General features: G+C 46.0%; 1 protein-coding gene across 7 annotated transcripts in view; it reads left to right on the top strand.

Annotated features, from left to right (window-relative positions):
* The window catches only part of LOC132823983 (estradiol 17-beta-dehydrogenase 2-like), a 91,330-nt gene that overhangs the window by 14,619 nt on the left and 58,689 nt on the right, over positions 1-18,022 (top strand). For 5 of the 7 annotated variants that reach the window (XR_009645620.1, XR_009645621.1, XR_009645619.1 and 2 more), the window contains exons 3-4: positions 1,510-1,695; positions 4,707-4,891. Coding sequence is in view for 3 of the 7 variants with exons in the window: in XM_060838180.1 (XP_060694163.1) it covers positions 1,510-1,695; positions 4,707-4,891 (371 nt within the window). In the remaining 4 variants the exon portion in view is untranslated. The remainder of the gene's footprint in view (positions 1-1,509; positions 1,696-4,706; positions 4,892-18,022) is intronic. The other 2 variants (XM_060838181.1, XM_060838179.1) reach the window with 1 other exon arrangement.

The raw sequence follows: 18,022 nt of genomic DNA, 5'->3' as shown, positions 1-18,022 counted from the left end.
TATTGCAACTAATTTAATTAATGAATCTCTCAAATGATTTAATCAATGTGTGAAAGGTTCTTATCTGTATCTTATGTATAAACAACTGGAGCTGCATATTCTATCTCAGTTCTGTTACCTTAGGTATGCAGAGTTACAATTGTTCTAACTTCTGTAGGCTACATCAAACAAATATTTTTTCCCAAGTGCTCTCTGATTACTGGTATCCATGTTCTGCTGCTTTAGCCATGTGCAGCCATCGGCTATTTTGTGCTGTTCAGTCATGGACAGCGCATACACACCCACATAACCTAACCCCTGTCTCGGTGCATCACTACTGGAGATCTCATTCATGCCTTTTTTAATTCTAGATGATTCCAGTGCAGACCTGGTTGGTCTTCAATGTCTATCCTTTGTAAACTTGAATTCATCCAAAACCCTGATCCCTGTGGCTTAAGTCACATCGTGCCCATTCACTTTATCACCTCTGTTTAACTGAGAATCAATATTAGTGTCAACAATGTCTTGATTTTAACTTTTCATCCTTGTTTCCAAATCACTGCATGGCTGCGCATGAACCTCTCTCTGTAATCCCCTCCAGCCCTATAAAACTCTCCGATATCTCTGCTCATCGAATTCTCTTGTTGCCTCTTGATCATCCACAATTTCAATTGTTTCACGGATTAATAGCCACAACTTCAGTTGGCCAGGCCCTGTACCCCTCTTCCTTTCAACTTCATGACCTCCTTTTAAAACCTAACACTTTAACCAAGCTTTTGGTCATTTGATCTAGTGCCCTGGATTTTTCTAATATTGGTTAAGTAACTTGGAGTTTCCTGATATAAAACCTTGTCGTCATATATAAATGCTGCAGCAAATCTTTCCAAGGAAAAAGCCAATATTTAAACTGTATGGGAGGAGAGTGCTGCTTTGTTGGCAATTGGTAGGCACAATGTTGTGAAGAATACACATTAATGCTGACCAACAGTTCATTTCTAGGCTCTGTTTAATCTAGACAGGTTGACTGTGACTGACCATGGTATTACCCTGAGAAATGAACCAATCAATGACCCAGCTCCCATTTTATTGAGTTGAAATAGACATAATGTGTACACGTTCTTTTTCAAATAACTATGTCCTGTGCATCAATATAATGCTGATTAGTGAATACCTGGTGGGCTCCAGATAGCTAACTCTATTTTTTTATGATGCAGGAATGACAAGTGTATAGTGTAGGCAATGTTCATGGTAAAACTATCACTGACACTGTTTGAAGCATTGTTCTGAGCCTCATTTTACTAAATACATGGGATGAATTTGATCTATGTAGCATATAGTGTGCTGAAGACTTGGAATAAGGAGCCTTTAAAAAATGTTGTTCATGTTTCTAACAATATTTGAAGATTATTTTAAATGATATGGTTGAATGTTATCTTATAAAACCATGTTTTTTCCTCCCAAGATGTAACAACACTATCTATGAAACAAAAGTTATTTCAAAAACAGATTATGTTTCTCTTCTACTCCTAGGACTCTTTGCATTAGTAAATAATGCTGGTGTTATAATCCATATTGGTGATGCAGAAATCATCCCAACAGATGCTTACAAACGATGTATGGAAGTCAATTTTCTTGGAACAGTCCAAGTTACTAAGGCATTTTTACCCTTTATTCGTCGAGCAAAAGGAAGGATTATCAACATTTCTAGTCCCTCAGGTATGTTCACTTCAGAGCTGGCTGCTATAAAAATGTAAGCAAATATTGCAGATGTGAAAGATGGACAAAACGTGCTGGAGAAACTCCGTTCTGGTAGCATTTGTAGAAAAGGAAAGAAAGTTAACATTTTGGATTGATTTGTAGTTCATCTCCAGAGCTGATGAAAGATAGAAATGTGAAACAAACACAGAATGCTGGTGAAACCCAGCAGGTTTGGCAGAATCTGTGGAGAAAGAAGTGGCGTTGACATTTCGAGTGTATTCTGACTCTTCAACAGAACTGCAAGTTCTCTTGGTTTGTTTCCAATTTGTAGCAACCACAATATATTGCTTTAAAAGAGAGAAATGTGATAGATTTTAATGCCATTGAATGTAGAAAGTGCAGAAAGCAAAAGATAAGGTCTGATATAGGGAAGAGGGCAGGAGAGATTAAATGAGAGAAATGTAGTAAAGAAACATTCTTTTTAAAAAAAGAACTAAAATCATTGTAGTAAAGAGTGTAAGTGGGAGAATAATGAAAAGCCCTGTCTGAAACCAAAAATGTAAAATCATGATTCTGACTGGCACATGGTGAAAAAGCAAAATGAAAATGGGAGGCAGAGTTCATGAGCTGAAGTTTTTAAACACCACCTTGAGTCCAGAAGGCCATAAAGTGCCTAACTGAAAGATGATGTCCTTGTGTGTGCCAAGCTTCACTAGAACACCACAGCATGCCAAGGACAGAGGTGTCAGCATGAGAGAGAGCTGATGAATTAAAATGACATGCAACCATAAGCTCATGCTCATACTTGCAGAGATTCCACAAAGCAGTCAGCTAACCTCATTTAGTCTAGACAAAAGTGAGGCCTGCAGATGCTGGAAACCAGAGTTTAGATTAGAGTGGTGCTGGAAAAGCACAGCAGATCAGGCCGCATCTGAGGAGCAGAAAAATCGACGTTTTGGGCAAAAGCCCACCACTCTAATCTAACCTCATTTAGTCTCCCTACTGGACAGTAAGCTGTGTTCTGAACAGAAAATACCATAAAATAATTTGCAAAACATAAAAGTAAATCACTGCTACACCTAGAAAGAATATCTTGGGCCAAGGAACGAGGAGTTAAAAAGACAGGCATTATTCCTACAACTGCATGGGTATTGGACATTACACAGGGGCAAGGTGTTAGGGTGATTGAGCTGTGAGCTGTAAGCCAGAGTGTTGCTGAGAGAAACAATCCCTTTGGAATGCTGATAGGGTCGGCGAAGATGTTTGGTGTGACATCGTCTGACAAGGTCAGAAATGGCGAAGGATGGTCCTTTGACTGTAGATGATGGTGGGGTGGAAAGAGGACAAAGTGAACCTTACCACCATTCTGGGAGGAGAACAAGGAGTGAGAGCACAAGTGTTGGAAATGGGTCAAACACATTTGAAGGCCTGGTCAAGCACAACTAGGGAATCCTTGGTTTGGAGTAAAGAAAGATTTTTCAGAAATGCTGTTGTGAAAGTTTGCATTATCAGAAATGATGCTGTGGAATTGTGCACATACTTTTGTCAACATTGAAGTCATATGCTCACAGCTTCCAACACATTCTGAGAAAAAACAGCATGAGAGCTCCGACTGAGATGAATACCTTAGAACTTGTGCCTGGATTAATCTCCCAGCTGAGGACATAAAGAAACGTGTAGCTGCCAAATATGATATCCTTCTGGAATGAACTGGCAGTTCCCTCCAGGTTGTGTTACAACATAAATTGTAAAAACATTATTCACAGTGGTGACTGTCTATTTGCTTGAGTGCTGGATCTGCAGTTGAAGACACAATTTCCAATTCCAGTAGACATTCGTGTTAAGGTGAGTATTTTCTAAAGAACTTGCAGATGACCTGTTCGATCAAAATTTTCTTTTAATGTGAAAGCTAGAATTAATTTAGATCTGTATTGTTTATTCATTCTAGGTGTGAAAATGAATGAGGATTAATATTTCAAACATTTTTATTAATTATTTTTCCCTTTTAATCTTGCACAGCATTACAAAAATAAGAATGTGGTGTTTAGGAATGTAACAGAATATTATCATTTCAAAAGAAAAATTATGACAATGTGACAAATGAAATATTTAGTCTGCTCTGGACTACTTACTGAATTCCTTCTGGCTGGTTCAAATCCTGTGTTGATATTGTATATTCTGCAAATTCAGAGAATATACACAACAGTCTGGTAAGTGCACAGCATGTATTAAGCAGCTTGTTGGCATTGGCAAATACCTATTCAATCAAGTCAAAGAATTGTTGGTTCTTATTAAGATAGACAATACAGCAGACATTGATATGAAGGTGGCCTTTTTGCTTTGAATGAAAAACCTTTGATGGGATTCCCATGTGAAAGTGCAGAAGTGAAATGGAACAATTCCATAATATCAATACGTGGGAAGCAAAAGAGTGAAACATTTAGCTGCTTTGGAGCTAACGGTGCTGAAGTCATTAAAGTGAAGTGATCTGCTTTCATTAATTATAAGAAAGATCTGAGCAAGATGACACTGAATGCACAAAATAAAGTCCAACAGACTGCTTAGTGTTGCACCAATGACTACTGTTTACAGTTTGGCTAGAATATCTAGATATCCTATGACGCAGGGTGGCTAGGCACATGTATATTTGGATCAAAGAAGCAACAGGTCTATTGAAGAAAGCAGGTCTGCCCATCATTGCAGTGCTAGATATCAAACCCATGATGGAGGAGTTTAGCAAAGCTGTTGACTTGTTTGCCAAGACAAAGTTCAAGGTGCTGAAGGTATGTCACAAACAGAAGTGCAGCTAACCAGAACTGCTGCAGAACCTGTCTCTGCTGGAGGGATGAGGCTGGAGGCATACAAACCATGGATACAGGTATGTAAACCTGTATACAAACAAGTATCTGTCACAACTCTCGAGGCATTTCACTACTGAGCATTGGGGGGGGAAAGTATTTGCTTGTGTTGCCCTCATCACGTTGCAGATCCTGGCATCTGTCCTGAAACCCAGTGTGATTTGCCAGCAGATGAAACCCAGAAGATCAACAATTCCAATGGTCTCCTCCTGAGGAGAAATATCATGAACAAGGAGAGACCACTATATATTGCCTTCATCAATCCCACAGAAGCATTTGACCACTTCAGCTGCTGGAGAAATGTAACTGCCTACCAAGCTGCTCAATGTGATTGCCACTTCGTTGAAACACACTGGGTAAGGTCAGCTGTGACAAAGCACTGAGATTTTCAGTGGGGTCAAATGGGGTTGTATTCTGGCACTATCATCTCTGGTATATTCTTTACTTTGCTGCTGTCATATATCTTCAGCTCAGTGACAAAATGTTTACCAACGTAAACATCCTGATGGAAACCCATTCTGCCTTGCTCACCTTCTGTACATGACAAAGGTGGGCCAAATCTAATTGGAAAATTGTTCCACAGTACTCTAGTTGTGGCCTTCTGTCCAGCTGCAACATACCCTCCCTGCTCTTTTAATCCATGCCATGGCAAATGAAGGCAAGTTATCATCTTAACCACCCAATAAATTTGTCCTGCCACCTTCAGGGATCTGTCGACAAACGTTCCAAGATTCCTGTGTTCCTCTGTGCTCCATGGTGTCTTGCTATTCATTGAGTAGTCCCTTGTCATTTTCCTTCTTGCAAACTGCATCAACTCACATTTGTCAGGGTTAAATTCCATCTGACACTGATCCACTATCCAATTATATCCTCCTGTAACTTGACATCTTCCTTCACGCTGGCAACCACCTGGCCAATCCTTGTATCATCTTGCTGAAATCCATATAAACTACATCAACTACCCTACCCTTATCCAAACGCTCGGTCGCCTCGAAAAATTCTACCAGATTTGTTAGACGTGACGTCTCTCTGACAAAACCATGCTGATTATCCCTGATCAAACTTTGGCTCTCTAAATAGAGTTTGTATTGAGTCCGTGTCAAGCTGTTAGCATTTCCATCAAAGATGTTGGCTGGACCCAGACACCTTTGGGCATTGTACATTACTTATGTGTATTATCTCCCCCACCCGCCTTCAACTAATTGACTAGGTTGTTAGTGCATTGTGCTGGCATTCTGATGACCCCAGGCAGTGTCTGTATTTGCTCTGCTGTCTCTCAGTCTCAGTGGCCATCTTGTGTCCATGTGCCTCGTGGCACCCTGCCCCGTGCCATCTTCCACTTCAATCCCCTCTTTTATGGTCAAGGAGACATCTCCTGCAGGCCACCCAACTTACATGCAGAGGTATGTCATCTCTAGGGGTATCATGCAGTGCAGATTTCATTGGGGGCTCTTCTGTGTTGACACTCGCTACTGGTACAGTTCTCGTCAGTAGCGCCCTACAGCAAAGTCTTAAACACCCATGGCCCACACTGCATTAATGCTGGCATTAATGAGGAGAATTATCCTGTGTGCCAAATAGGGTCTCCAGGATTTGCTTACCAACCAGTTTAGCCAGTTGTCTATGATGGTGGCTCCCTGTCAAATTACATAGTGGTCTCGGATATTCTTGATGGCTTCTGTAATGTTATAAGAGGCATCAATAACATGGGTGATACAATTGTCACCAATAATTGTACAAACTCACCCTTGCTGTGCTATTTGATAATCCATCACAACGCATCTGTAGAGTCGGAGTTCAGCCAGTTCTGTATTAATTGTTTCCAGAGCTTTTGAGGAACTATTGCTGAAGATAGTCAGGCCACATACAAGCTAATTTTGTTTTTTAGCGCTGATGACCCCTGCAGTGCCCCCCCCCCCCCCCCCCCAACCAAAGATAGAGATCCCAAAAATCCATATCTCAATGATGACCCCAAAGTAATGGGGACCTGCCAGTCAGCACCGAACTCCTGACTGATGGAATGGATCACTATCCTTCTGCGATAGGGATGGTACAGTAAGGGGTGCAATTGTCCCTACTGCAAACCGGTTTGGGAGGTCTGGGGTATCTGTCGTGTAAATCCCTTTAAATAGGAAAACCAATCCCTTCGCCGCTCAGTAACATACTTCGTACTGTCCTTCCGTCTGTTTGTCCACTCACGTTGTCCCTGATCCCCCAAGTCCCCCCACAAGCTGGTAAATATCGAACGGATACGTCCATGTGGCAGAGCTAACATGGGTGCCATTGCACTAACCAGGTATGAATTGTCTGCCTGCGGTCGTATTCAAGCATGCCTGCTCACTGCAGGTGCAGGGAAACTGTCCTACGGTGACTGTACAGTGCTGATAAGTGCACGGAGTCTGGACGCATGGGTCATATTTGGGAACCAGGGCATAAACTCATCCCCTTCCCTGTCCTGTGAAATGGTTGGTAATTACCAGGTTTTAACTGATCTTCCCTTCCCTAGGCTGGGAAGCCTGGCCCCATGGGCCGGTGGTCCTGTCCAGCTGCACACATCTAGTCCCCATTTGTATTTCCCCCTCTGCTGTTTTACATGGCACTCCTGAGGTATCCATCGCTGGTGAGGAGTCTACACTGGGATGGCTACAAATAGGGATTCCATTGATGGTGCCAGTGGGTAGCAGACAGTTCAGTTCTCCTGTATGCTCAGTGGGTTTTCTCGAAGAGATTAACTTCAAATCCTGACATGCTCATGACAGTTGCAACAACTTAAACACAGTGAAATACATACAGACATAATTTTATTTTGACTGCAAAATATATCAGTCAAAGTCTTTGCTTGTGTCAGGAGGTACAGTCCTGCTTCTGTGTGTTTTGTTCAATTGGGTTTTCAGTACTCCCCAAGGATGACCGTCTTGTCTACCGTAGATGTTTGCATCTGGGGAATGGTCAATGACATTCGTTTGGTCACAGGAGTCTTTAAACCGTTTTAGTTGGGTCCAATGCTTCCATGTGCCTTTTCCTTTAATGCCCAGGTGTCCCCATTTTATTACCACATTGTATGGCCCATTCCATTTTGGGGCAAAGTCTGGTTTGTCGGACAATGCTCGCACTCTGATGCGGTTTCCTGCTGCTGGGACCTCTGGGAAGATTTCGCGTTCCCCTGTCTTGTCCTTTTTGTCGTCTTTATCAATTTCAGATTTCTGCATCCCTTTCAGTAGGATGCTTAATTCTATCACAGCGCCTAATTCTGTCTTGTAGTGGACCTACACCAGTGCCACCTGTGATTATTGTCTCTGGCAATAGCATTGCTTGCTCGGTCATTAATTCAAATGGCGTTAGGCCAGTTGCCTGATTCGTGGTCGCTCTTAATCTCATTAGTATGGCTGGCAGCGCTTCAGCCCATGTTCTGCCTGAGGTTTGCATAGCCTTAGCTAAAGTATTTTTGAACATTCTATTTGTTCTCTCTACCATCCCTGGGGTGCTAGCGGATGTGAAATTTGTCTAATGCCAAGTAATTGGCAGACAAGTGTTCATGACCTTGCCTGTGACATGTGTCTCTTGGTCTGAGTTGATCTGGAGGGGTATATCCCACCAAGAGATTACCTCCTCTGCTAATATTCTGGCTACAGTAGACGCAGTGCAACTTTGGAGGGGAATGCTTCTACTCACCAGATGAATTGGTCTATGATGACCAGGTAGTAGATTTCTCACTGTAGGGTGGTAGTGGCCCTGTGAAATCTATCTGAAGGTGTTCCCAGGGTCCCCTAGGTCTGGGCTGGTGTTCCATCCTAATGTTTATGGGTCTCCCTGGGTTATGTAATGCACAAACCATGCATCAGCGGCAGTACTTTGCCACATCTCTCCTAATTCCTTACCACCACCCCTCTCCTCATGGGCTCTCCTATACAGGTAGAGGCTATGATGCATTTCAAGCAATGTGTTCTGTATACACACTGGTGCTACCACCTTGTCTGCTCGCCTCCAGACACCATCCTCCCCTTTGAACGCCCTCTGCAGTTTTCATTGCTCTCTCTCCCTGCAGGGTGTCCCCTAGCTGCTGAATTTAGATAGTGTCTTTTAGCTAATTCAGTAGTGGCTATTGCAGTCTCGTTAATGGCTTCTTGCTCTAGGGCTTTCTGAGCTGCTCGACCTGCTGCCTGGTTTCCTTTGAATTTTAACCAATTTGGGCTCTCTTTTGCTGGCTTCTTTTGATGGGCTTTTTATTTTTATTACTGCAGCCTCTTTTGGCTATTCACTGGCATGCAATAGTGCCTGAATTCTTAATTGGTGTCTGATAGGGGTTTCCCTGTGGTGCTGAACCCTCTTCTACCTCATGCCACCATGTAGTCTTGGAATACCCTGTGGTTCCAATTCATGCAATAATACCCAAAGCTTCCTGGTGCCCTAGTCGTCTACATATTGAAGGGCAGTGCTACCCTCTGGTAAATCTACTTTCTTCAGAATGTCACTCGTCACTCTGGAAAATAGTGGGGCTGTTGTGGAACCTTATGGCAGGCGAGACTACATATACTGCCTGTTCCTTACTGTAAAAGCAAATTTGTTCTGGGACTAGGGGTGTAACGGGATAGACCAGAATCCATTGGCTATGTATAAAACAGTAAAACTCCTGTGTTCAGAGGCCAAGCAGTTTAAGATGGTGGAGGGATCTGCTACAATGGGTGCAATTTGGAGATGATCTTATTTAGTCCTGTATAATCAATGGTGAGCCTGTAGCTCTCATCAGGCCTTAGTACTGGCCATGTTGGGGAATTAGTTGTCCTTTTTATTTCTTTCAGGATTCCCTGTTTCACTAGTCGTTGCACCATCTCCACTTTTTCTGCTTCGGGTTTTGTTTTTCTTTGACAAAGAAAACTCTTCTCCTCTTCAGTTCCAGCAGGAACACACTGACTGGAGCACCAGCCAGCACAAAGTCGGTGCTCTAAACTGAGGAGACTCTTGCTTCGGGTTTTATTGGATATTGCCGGTGGGGCTTGTGCTCCAGTCCAGGAAACCCTTAACTAGACCTGTATGTAACTTTGTTTCTGCCCAGGCTCCATGGATGGAGGCACAGATGGCTCTGAATTCCCCCGTTTTGAGGTTCCAGTCCCTACTGGTGACTTATAAGTTTCCCAGTCTCAGTCTTCTGATTGTCGTGTCTGGGACAAATCAAATCAATTTCCCTTTTGCACAATCGATTAGAGCATTTATGTTCTCTCATGAGATCATTGCTCATTATGGTGCCCTCGCTACTTTGGCATACATAGAATCTCTGAGATGTATATATTGTTTATTTCTACGAGGGTAGTTCTGCTTAGGTAAGCTGGTATTTAATCCCCTTCTACCCCAGTTAAGTCAATCATTTTATTTGTGTGGGGTAAGAGTAAGTTTGTGATAGATACGGCCACTCCTGTGTCTACTAGCATTTCCCATTTCCTCCCTCCTATTACTGTGGACATGTACATTTGTCTCTGTGTCTCTCCCCCACCTTACGAATGGACGCAGTTGGTTGACAGCTCTGCTGGCTTCTGGACTCCCACTGTTCTGTGGTGTTTGGGGGTGCCCCATGCTTTTCCCAGCATACTGCTTCTGTGTCCTGTTCTTTTTTGCAGTGGCTGCAGTATTTTGCATTGTAGCCTGGTCTATCCCCTGCTTGTGGGACCCTACATTCTTGAGCAAAGTGTCTCTGCCAGTCACAGTTGTGGCAGAATTGTTTCATTCTATTCTCACCTCCATTCTGGTAAGGCTGCTTTGTGAGGTCTTGCTTTTGTTGCAGCAGCTTTTGCATCCTGCACCCTGCTAGCACACTCGACTAGGTCATCATAATCCTGGGACATGATTACTCCCATTTTCAGGATGGCTTGGCGGGCACTGGAGAGTCCATATATAAAAACTTGGACGAATGCCCAGTCCCCCGATTTTTGGGTTTGCTTGTCCTGAGCATTCCTGATAGACCCTAAATACTCGTTCCCCATATTCAGAGGCTTCTTTCCCTTTTAAGTTGCTTAGTGGTCATGATCGTGCTCCAGTTTGTGGGAGCATTTCCTAGCACCCTCTGGAGTTCTTCTTTGAAGTCAGTGAAGGGGGCCTGCTGGGCATCTATCTCAGCTGTTAGGGTGACGGCATGTGTTCACCATCCTCCCCTAAAGTGTCAGGCTGCTGTGGCATTGGGTCCGCCAGCTACCCGTCTTCACTTGTCCGTTAGGCAAGTTGCCCAGACCAGCTAGTATATGTCCCTCCAGTGTACTTGGTGCCCTACCCGTACACTATCCAGCTCTTCCCAGAAGAGTGTTTGCACTCTGGGACTGTAACTCGCCCAGGGAGGCCATAGTCTGCTGCCTCTCCCCTGGGCTGAATGGTTTATAATTCGCTTAGGGTTGTGATTTTGTGCCTCCTCTGATAATGGGTGCTAAGTTGTAGTCTTGCACAGTTTGTTAACAAGGGAGCAGTTGGTCCCTGCTGGATGGTTTTGTAGGAGAGGAGAATGCCAATTTCTCTCTCCTGTTGCATTCTTTCTAATGTAAATTGTAGATTTTTCTTTTATCCTGCTGTCCAGCCCTTTAACCTGTTCCTGGTCCTTTCTCCACCTACCCATGGAAGCACTCCCTTGTTGGCTAATTGGTATACTAACATTACCCCTATCTTTTTAGTTTTTTTTCCGTTTGTTTATCTATTCACTCTTTGTTGTGCTAATGTCTGGGATGTCCCAACCACTCTTCTTCATTTTCTCTGTCAACCCTTGTCTCAATAAGGGAACCTGCAGTGACCCCCTTGAAACTTTGATCTGCCATTCAGCAGACTGTATACTCCCGGATACCACCAACAGTAAAGTATTCTGAACCGGTGGGGACTTCTCTACCCCCTAGCCAATAATACTGTCCCAGCACCATCTATATGGCCATAGCAGCCTCCTAGCAAGGTGTGCTGTCTACCGGTGGGACTTCTCTACCCTCCTGGCCATCTTTACTGACCAATGCCTCCTGATCGGCCCAGAAACCTACCTCTAGCCTGGTGTGCTCTCTACTGGTGGGACTCTTTACCCTCCCGGCCACTGCCACTATTCAAGCTCTGTTGTTCTACTACTGACTGAGAGGGTAATACAGTTACTCGGTGTCCACGCACCCCACCTTGGTAACGGACACTACACTGAGGTTTGGCCCTTAGTCAGAGTGATCAGCTCCTCTTCCTCACCCCATTGGAAATTAAAAGTACAAACAGCATCTGACTTTTAACTTAAACTCCAACTGGACTCTCTATGGAGTCCAATGTTATCTGACTTTGCCACTTGTGCTTCACAGCTCCTAGTGCCCTTGGCACCTCAATTTCCACTTCACATCACAACCTTCACGTGGGGGGCAGGGGTGGAGGGGGCTACCCCTCTTAACAACCAGTTTAGGGCAGGGCTTTTGAGACAGACATGATCTTGTCCTCTGGCTGTTTCAGCCCAAGCAGCAGGTTCTTACGACAGTTAGTACAGTTAACACTTATTCCTGATGAAGGGCTTATGCTCGAAACGTCGAATTCCCTATTCCTGAGATGCTGCCTAACCTGCTGTGCTTTAACCAGCAACACATTTTCAGCTGTGATCTCCAGCATCTGCAGACCTCATTTTTTTACTCGACTTATTTTCCACAGGCATGCACTTAAAAAAATTTTTAACTCCATACTGTAGCAAATTGGAAATTCCTATTGGTATATCTTTTTTAAACTGTGTCCTTGACCCGGTCTGACTCTTCTTGTTTGGACGTACAAATTGGTTCTTACCCTGGTTCCCCACCTCCCCCCACCCCCAATCATGGCCTTCAATCAGGGCACCAGTAATAAGAACCTTTTGCTTGCAGCACAATTGTGTGGAAAATCACCAGCCTCGGAGTCCGAGTCGGAGTTCAGTGACAGTTTATTGTACAAGGAAATTCTGGAGCTCTGGAGAGAGAGAGAGACACTAACAGCACAGTGACCAGCTGCAAGTCTTCTCTCCACGTGGAGACACTTTTATACATCTTGTGATACAATAAGTCAGTGATGAGATTATTGTCTTTGTAACATGATTTGTTGATGGCAATCGTTGATAGTTTCGAAACTATCAATGTCAGTTCCAGGGCAGCCTTTGTTAATTTCACCGCGGTTGTTGGTTTCAATGCAGGCACTGTCCGTTTCAATGTCTGTGTGGAAGTCCATTGCTGTAGTAACGGGCAAGATTCGCTCTTCCTGAGAAGGACCATTACTGAAGCCCTGGCTATTAGCACTTTGTATTGAGTCTGTATCAAACAGTTAGCATTTCCATCAAAGGTGTTGACTGGACCCAGACACTTTGGTGGGCAGTGTTTGTTACTCATGTGTTTTCTCTTCCCTCACCTGCCTTAAACTAATCAACTAGGATGTAAGTGCATTGAGTAAAAAATGAGGTCTGCAGATGCTGGAGATCACAGCTGCAAATGTGTTGCTGGTCAAAGCACAGCAGGCCAGGCAGCATCTCAGGAATAGAGAATTCGACGTTTCGAGCATAAGCCCTTCATCAGGAATAAGAGAGAGAGAGAGCCAAGCAGGCTAAGATAAAAGGTAGGGAGGAGGGACTAGGGGGAGGGGCGATGGAGGTGGGATAGGTGGAAGGAGGTCAAGGTGAGGGTGATAGGCTGGAGTGGGGTGGGGGCGGAGAGGTCAGGAAGAGGATTGCAGGTTAGGAGGGCGGTGCTGAGTTGAGGGAACCGACTGAGACAAGGTGGGGGGAGGGGAAATGAGGAAACTGGAGAAATCTGAATTCATACCTTGTGGTTGGAGTGTTCCCAGGCGGAAGATGAGGCGCTCCTCCTCCAGCCGTCGTGTAGTTGTGTTCTGCCGGTGGAGGAGTCCAAGGACCTGCATGTCCTCGGTGGAGTGGGAGGGAGAGTTAAAGTGTTGAGCCACGGGGTGATTGGGTTGGTTGGTTCGGGCGGCCCGGAGGTGTTCTCTGAAGCGTTCCGCAAGTAAGCGGCCTGTCTCACCAATATAGAGGAGGCCACATCGGGTGCAGCGGATGCAATAGATGATGTGTGTGGAGGTACAGGTGAACTTGTGGCGGATATGGAAGGATCCCTTGGGGCCTTGGAGGGAAGTGAGTGTGGAGGTGTGGGCGCAAGTTTTACACTTCCTGCGGTTGCAGGGGAAGGTGCCGGGGGTGGAGGTTGGGTTGGTGGGGGGTGTGGATCTGACGAGGGAGTCACGAAGGGAGTGGTCCTTGCGGAACACTGATAGGGGAGGGGAGGGAAATATATCCTTGGTGGTGGGGTCCGTTTGGAGGTGGCGGAAATGGCGGCAGATGATACGTTGTATGCGGAGGTTGGCGGAAATGGCGGCGGATGATACGTTGGGCGGAAATGGCGGCGGATGTGGTGGGGTGGTAGGTGAGAACCAGTGGGGTTCTGTCTTGGTGGCGGTCCAAGACAGAACCCCACTGGTTCTCACCTACCACCCCACCACCGCCTCCAACCTCATAGTCCCACAACCCCGCACCGCCCGTTTCTACCTCCTGCCCAAAATCCACAAACCTGCCTGCCCCGGCCGACCCATTGTCTCCGCCTGCTCCTGCCCCACCGAACTCATCTCCCAATACCTCGACATGGTCCTGTCCCCTTTAGTCCAAGAACTCCCCACCTACGTTCGGGACACCACCCACGCCCTCCACCTCCTCCAGGATTTTCGCTTCCCCGGTCCCCAACGCCTTATTTTCACTATGGACATCCAGTCCCTGTACACCTCCATCCCCCATCACGAAGGACTCAAAGCCCTCCGCTTCTTCCTTTCCCGCCGCACCAACCAGTACCCTTCCACTGACACCCTCCTTCGACTGACTGAACTGGTCCTCACCCTGAATAACTTCTCTTTTCAATCCTCCCACTTCCTCCAAACTAAAGGAGTTGCCATGGGCACCCGCATGGGCCCCAGCTATGCCTGCCTCTTCGTAGGATATGTGGAACAGTCCATCTTCCGCAACTACACTGGCACCACCCCCCACCTTTTCCTCCGCTACATCGATGACTGTATCGGCGCTGCCTCGTGCTCCCACGAGGAGGTTGAACAGTTCATCAACTTTACTAACACCTTCCATCCCGACCTGAAATTCACCTGGACTGTCTCAGACTCCTCCCTCCCCTTCCTAGACCTTTCCATCTCTATCTCGGGCGACCGACTCAACACAGACATCTATTATAAACCGACTGACTCCCACAGCTACCTGGACTACACCTCCTCCCACCCTGCCCCCTGTAAAAACGCCATCCCATATTCCCAATTCCTTCGTCTCCGCCGCATCTGCTCCCAGGAGGACCAATTCCAACACCGCACAGCCCAGATGGCCTCCTTCTTCAAGGACCGCAGATTCCCCCCAGACGTGATCGACGATGCCCTCCACCGCACCTCCTCCACTTCCCGCTCCTCCGCCCTTGAGCCCCGCTCCTCCAACCGCCACCAAGACAGAACCCCACTGGTTCTCACCTACCACCCCACCAACCTCCGCATACAACGTATCATCCGCCACCTCCAAACGGACCCCACCACCAAGGATATATTTCCCTCCCCTCCCCTCCCCTATCAGCGTTCCGCAAGGACCACTCCCTTCGTGACTCCCTCGTCAGATCCACACCCCCCCACCAACCCAACCTCCACCCCCGGCACCTTCCCCTGCAACCGCAGGAAATGTAAAACTTGCGCCCACACCTCCACACTCACTTCCCTCCAAGGCCCCAAGGGATCCTTCCATATCCGCCACAAGTTCACCTGTACCTCCACACACATCATCTATTGCATCCGCTGCACCCGATGTGGCCTCCTCTATATTGGTGAGACAGGCCGCTTACTTGCGGAACGCTTCAGAGAACACCTCCGGGCCGCCCGAACCAACCAACCCAATCACCCCGTGGCTCAACACTTTAACTCTCCCTCCCACTCCACCGAGGACATGCAGGTCCTTGGACTCCTCCACCGGCAGAACACAACTGCACGACGGCTGGAGGAGGAGCGCCTCATCTTCCGCCTGGGAACACTCCAACCACAAGGTATGAATTCAGATTTCTCCAGTTTCCTCATTTCCCCTCCCCCCACCTTGTCTCAGTCGGTTCCCTCAACTCAGCACCGCCCTCCTAACCTGCAATCCTCTTCCTGACCTCTCCGCCCCCACCCCACTCCGGCCTATCACCCTCACCTTGACCTCCTTCCACCTATCCCACCTCCATCGCCCCTCCCCCTAGTCCCTCCTCCCTACCTTTTATCTTAGCCTGCTTGGCTCTCTCTCTCTTATTCCTGATGAAGGGCTTATGCTCGAAACGTCGAATTCTCTATTCCTGAGATGCTGCCTGGCCTGCTGTGCTTTGACCAGCAACACATTTGCAGCTGTAAGTGCATTATGCTGACATTCTAGTGGCCCCAGGCAGTGTCTGTATTTACTCAGCTGTCTCTCTCCATATTGTGGTCTGCCGGCCATCTTATGTGTCAAGTAGCCAACTGATGACTCAGCAGCCATCTTATGTGTCCATGTGCCTCGTGCCATCCCTCACTTTTTAGGTCACCACAAAGTTGACTTAAAGGATCCCTTCCCTTGTTGATACCCAGCCCCAACTTATTTCTGTTTTAAAAGGAGCCAATTTAACTGGCTTTACTTGACTTGAATTTATTAGCTATTGAAATGCAAGGAAAAATAAAATGCAACATACACTCAAATTAGAAATAGTGTTGTGTTGTAGGTTGACCCACAATACCCTTAGGGAGGGTATTCCCGGATTTTGCCCCCCTCCCCCGACAGTGAAGGAACGGCGATATATTTCCAAGTCAGTATGCAGAAGAGGTTGCAGGTGGTAGTGTTCCCATGTATCTGCTACCCTTAGCCATCTATATGAATGTGGTCAGGGGTTTGGAAGGTGCTGTCTGAGGATCTTTTGGTGAATTTCTGCAGTGTACCTTGTGAATAGTACACACTGCTGCTACTGAGTGTTGGTGGTGGAGGGAGTGGATGCTTGTAGGGCTGCTTTGTCCTGGATGGGGTCAAGTTTCTTGAGTGTTGTTGGAGCTACATCCATCCAGGCCAGTGGCGAAAATTCCATCACACTCCTGACTTGTGCCTTGCAGATGGTGGACAGGCTTTAGGGAGTCAGGAGATGAGTTACTCACAGTATTATTCCTTGCCTCTTCAGTACCTGAAAGAAAATTTGAAAAGAAAAGGTTGACATGTGGGAATGGGGTGAAGGTATAAAGTGAGAGGTGCACAGCCAGATAGAAGGATGAGGGTGAGCTGGAGATTGGGCAGGAGCATAAAGAAGTAACCTCTTGAATGCATTCACACGAATAGTTACAGCCTGCAGCAAGGCCTCTTCCCCTGCTTTGTTGCAGCTGGCCCATGATATGCAAAACCATCTTCTCCGTCAGCCTGAACACGATGGAGGCATCCTGTCTCCCAGTAGTTGACCTCTTAGTTTCATCAACTGCGGCCCACTTTCTCCAGACAGAGGAAGAGCAGAACGACAGTGGTCATGTAGCACGCTTTTTTTTTAATGAAGAACCTGCCACAACTGAACAGCCGGAGGTAGGTGTAAACTAAGCATCAGTGGTAGGTGTGTGAAGGTGAGGTGAGCTATCTGGGTCTTAGTCTTGAGCTATAAGTGTTATAGAGTGCTGCTGAGGGAGAGCGGTTGGTGGAGTTGTGAAAATATAATATTGCATTCGCTGACCTTGACCATTGACATAAGGTCTCTGGAGCTTTTTTTTTATTTATTCCTTCATTTGGAAGTGGACATTGCTGAGATGGCCAGCAAATTTTGCCCATTTCTAAGTGCCTTTGGGGAGATTGTCTTTTTAAACAGTTCCAGAACTATCCTGCCATACCCTCCGGGCCAGACACTAGGCATTTACCTCCTTGACCATTCCCTTCACGGAGAAATTCTTCCCTTTGGCAGGATCTCCTGGTCCCTGCAAGAGATGTGATCTTTCTCCTTGTGTCAACCTCTTCAGTCTAGCTTCCAACCCTGTGACCCTGAACATTGGAGTTGTTGCACTTCCCTGATGCTATATTTGTATACTTGAAGCCCGTGTTAGGTCAGAGAGAGAGGGAGGGAGACCCACACTGCTAACTGACACAGCAGTGAATCTGCACAGTCACTGTCTTTACTGTTTGAATTCATGTATCACTGGGCATCAGAGTGCATCCAGGAAAACCTAACAAACAGTGAAATTCACAACTGATCTTGAAGGAACCTGTGTGGGAAAGGTCACAGCACTGAAACAAATAAGTGAATAATTTTAAGTGTAGCCTTGCTGTAAACCTACAATAGTGAGTAGAGTGGATTTGTTCTTGGTTTGTTTTATTGAGATCTGTCTCTTGATTAAATTTTTAAAATATAAGCCATAAATATTAAGTTAGCCTGAAGCTGTATTTTGTAGAGCAATAAGGCAGTGCTATTTTCTGGGTCTGCACATTGAAAGGAGCAAAAACAGTCTTCGGTAGAGTGATATGCTCCTCTTGA

Source organism: Hemiscyllium ocellatum, chromosome 17 (genome assembly GCF_020745735.1).
Source record: "Hemiscyllium ocellatum isolate sHemOce1 chromosome 17, sHemOce1.pat.X.cur, whole genome shotgun sequence".
Taxonomy (NCBI): Eukaryota; Metazoa; Chordata; class Chondrichthyes; order Orectolobiformes; family Hemiscylliidae; genus Hemiscyllium; species Hemiscyllium ocellatum.
Note: the sequence above shows the minus strand (reverse complement) of the source record. Positions and strands in the feature narration are given on the sequence as shown.